Source organism: Leptinotarsa decemlineata, unplaced genomic scaffold (genome assembly GCF_025532065.1).
Source record: "Leptinotarsa decemlineata unplaced genomic scaffold, Ldec_3_MD MMD2_tig00003308_RagTag_RagTag, whole genome shotgun sequence".
Lineage (NCBI taxonomy): Eukaryota > Metazoa > Arthropoda > Insecta > Coleoptera > Chrysomelidae > Leptinotarsa > Leptinotarsa decemlineata.
Window position 1 is genome coordinate 2570451 of NW_027412586.1, and position 3394 is coordinate 2573844.

The 3394-nt window shown below is 37.2% G+C and overlaps 1 protein-coding gene across 1 annotated transcript; it reads right to left on the reverse strand.

The window, feature by feature from the left end:
- Positions 1-911: 911 nt before the first annotated feature.
- On the reverse strand, positions 912-3097 carry LOC141483334 (uncharacterized). Its single transcript, XM_074177845.1, has 2 exons — positions 1860-3097; positions 912-1800 (listed from the first exon to the last, which is right to left on the reverse strand). The coding sequence occupies exons 1-2, from the start codon at positions 1872-1874 to the stop codon at positions 1396-1398; spliced, it is 420 nt and encodes a 139-aa protein (XP_074033946.1). The 5' UTR covers positions 1875-3097; the 3' UTR covers positions 912-1395.
- Positions 3098-3394: the final 297 nt, after the last annotated feature.

Here is a 3394-nt window from a genome sequence, read left to right on the forward strand (position 1 = left end):
AATAGTAATAACATGGCGACCATAACCACAAGTGATAAGCTGGAGGTATTCGAGGAGCCCATCTTTGATCATTCCCTAATCAGCCTTCACGAGCATACATATAAACCGTATGGATCACCATATTACAAAAATTCAGATGAAATCCGAATTCCAATCAATTTTCAAGACCTTATACTCGATATTGCAGACAGTTACATTTATATCGAGGGGAAGTTCACACCATCTGATGACACGAAGCAGTGCTACCTATCCAATAACGCCCTCGCCTTCCTCTTCGACGAAATTCGCTATGAAATGGGTGGAGAGCAAGTGGCCGTTGTTCGAAAACCCGGCATAACTACCACAATGAAAACGATGATATCATTTGGACAAACACATGCAAATTCCCTACTACCAATAGGATGGGGTCTTGATGTGAACAAACAAGATATATTGGATTCCGTCAGCAATGTATTCAGCGGTAAATTACCCTTGAAGTATCTCATGGGTTTTGCTGAAGATTACAACAGAGGAGTATTGAATGTCAAGCAAGAGCTCATTTTGATTATTGCACGCTCATTCAAAAATTCGTTTATTGGAGAAGTCGATGCTCATTTGGAAATCAACAAAATAGAATGGAGAATCAGACACATCGTGCCGGAAGATCGTCAGAAACTGAAGCTATTGAACCGCATCAATAAAAATGCGAATAATGCAAAAGTAAAGGTGGCTTATCGTATATGGGACCTTTATGAATTACCCACACTTCGTGATACATCCTCAGATATTTGGGCCGTGAAGACAACCAACAGCCTCGAAAGACCTCGATACATCATCATCGGCTTTCAAAGCACCGACCAATCTGAAAATATATCAAAAGATGCGACGAAATTCATACATGCGAATATTAATAATATTCGACTATCTCTAAACTCTGAAGTATACCCATATGAGCGTTGGAATCTAGATTTTGACAAAAAGTTAGACTCGTCAGCCTACTATGCATATGAAAACTTCCAACGCAGCTACTACGATAAAGCTATGAGTGAGCCCATGATGGATATTGGTAGCTTTCGCAACAATCCACTATTTATCATCGACTGCTCTCACCAACCCGATGCTATGAAGTCATCTACTGTCGACATCAAAATAGAATTCGAAACACGCAAGGTGAAGTTTCCAGCAAACACCAAAGTATATGCACTCATCCTACACGATGCTGTTTTGTCCTATAATGCCCTAAATGGCTCTGTTCAGACTGGATTGTAATAAGATTGACATGTAATTCACCATGGAGTATTCGATATTGATAAATAATAAAACACTCAATAATTATCTTCTGCCTTTTATTTACCAAACAATCAGATATAGACAAGCATGGATTGAAACATGATTTTATAATGTATACAATAGATTTCAAATATTCACAACACCATTATTTGAAGATTCTTCCGGTTGTGGGTTGGGATTCTGTGGCTCCAATTGATATTTCTCTATGATATTCTGTGGTAGGTAAACGGATATGCTGTGAAGGAAATGCTTCAAGTCTGCTTCAATCATTAGCTCACAGAACTCATCCAAATTTCCGCTTCCATACGAATATTTATGGCACAGTGCCACACCAAGTTCATATTTCTCACTGAGCTCCAAAAGTTTTCGTACCTCTTCAGCATCATAACATACACTTAAATCATAGTTTGATGAGTGAAGAGCGTCAAAACTCAAGTCGGCTAATTCCCAAGCCAACCTCCTTATTGCAGAATCCAAATTGACTGCTTCCGGCCACTCTTCGGCTGAATATTGCATCCACATGCTTGTACTCTGAAAATACACAAAATGCATTCATTAGTTTGGAAATTATGCTGCAAAAAAACACTCACTTGAAATTTTATCATGTTTGAAGCGCGGGAGCTAATCCATATTTTACATTAATATACCATATTTCTACTATTTACAAAGATATTGAAGTTATATTCAATCTAAAATATCGAATTTGACTAGTGAGCGTGTTTTAGCACCAGGATAATCCTGAGAAATTTGACCGATATATGTAAAAATGAATTTGGCTTTGGATGAATTCACTTCGTGAATCATTTCTTCCGTAAAATGTTCTGAGACACGTTTTGGAAGCCATGATTTAAAAGAAGTATTATTTTCCTCGTCCAACAAAACTACTTGAATGGATTTACCATATCGTGTGGATAGCATCGACATCTTTTCAATTTTATAACCTTTATCGATAGTCAAAGATATTAAAGGCTTCTGCTCCATAGCCACAGTTTGTTGAATTATTGCAGAATTGATCTTTTCGATATTAAATTTCAAATGATCCATTTCGAATATAGTGGAATTATGGTATACAAATATAAAATATGTTCACCTGGATTGCTGTGTATACTCCTGACGTAATACTCTCTGTCACTTTGCAGCACTACTTTCACTCATCTATTCGAGTACGTTGGGTTATTCAAACTGAATGTGAAATGGTGATCCTCCGAACATTTATAGAACGTGGTTGAAGAAGAGGGGGTACTTCTTCACCACAAGCTGGGTGTCCGAAAACACTACTCCAAAATAATATTGTCTTTATCGCGTGACGTAGTTGCAGGTCATTCAAAGTCAGACGCAAAACACTCCTTCAAAGTCACCTTGGCTATGTTGTGTTGTGTAGGTTCAAAACTTCAAGAAAGCCTTGTTGAAAATATGGGAAGTGAATGAAAGTCATTCAAAGTCAAACCCAAAACACTGCCTCATCAAAGTCACCTTGTCTGCGTTGAGTGACGTTGATCAAGGTCGTTCAAGGGCAAACTCAAAACAATCGTTCAAAGTCACCTTGGTTATGTTAGATCGTGTGGGTGCCAAACTGGCTCGAATTCATTGGAAGTCAAAGTCACCCTGTCGAAAATATGGGAAAAGAATGAAGGTCATTCAAGGTTAAACCCAAAACAGCACCTCAAAGTCACCTTGTCTGCGTTGCCGTATGACGCATGTCAAGGTCGTTCAAGGACAAACTCATAACACCTCCTCAAAGTCACCTTCGCAACTTCGTGTGACGTAGAGGTCATTTCAAGGTTGAAAGTGGTGGGGGGAGGTTCTGAAATCGGCTTAAACTAACTACTACTATGATGTATTATTTTTTCTCTTCTCTATCATTGATATGATACTAAATAAGTATGTTTGTAATTATTTTCTTATACTTACTGTATAATTTTTGGGAAGGGTGGCTAACCCTTTTCCTTGTATGTATAAATGTATTTTTATGCATAATAAACATTATTATTATTATTATATAGAATATAAGCTCACACAGCTCAATTTTTTAACACTATTACAATTTTTGAATAGAGATAAAATGTTCTTGAAACATTCAAATCATTTTCAAGTCATTCATGTATATGAATTTTAAAATTTTCAG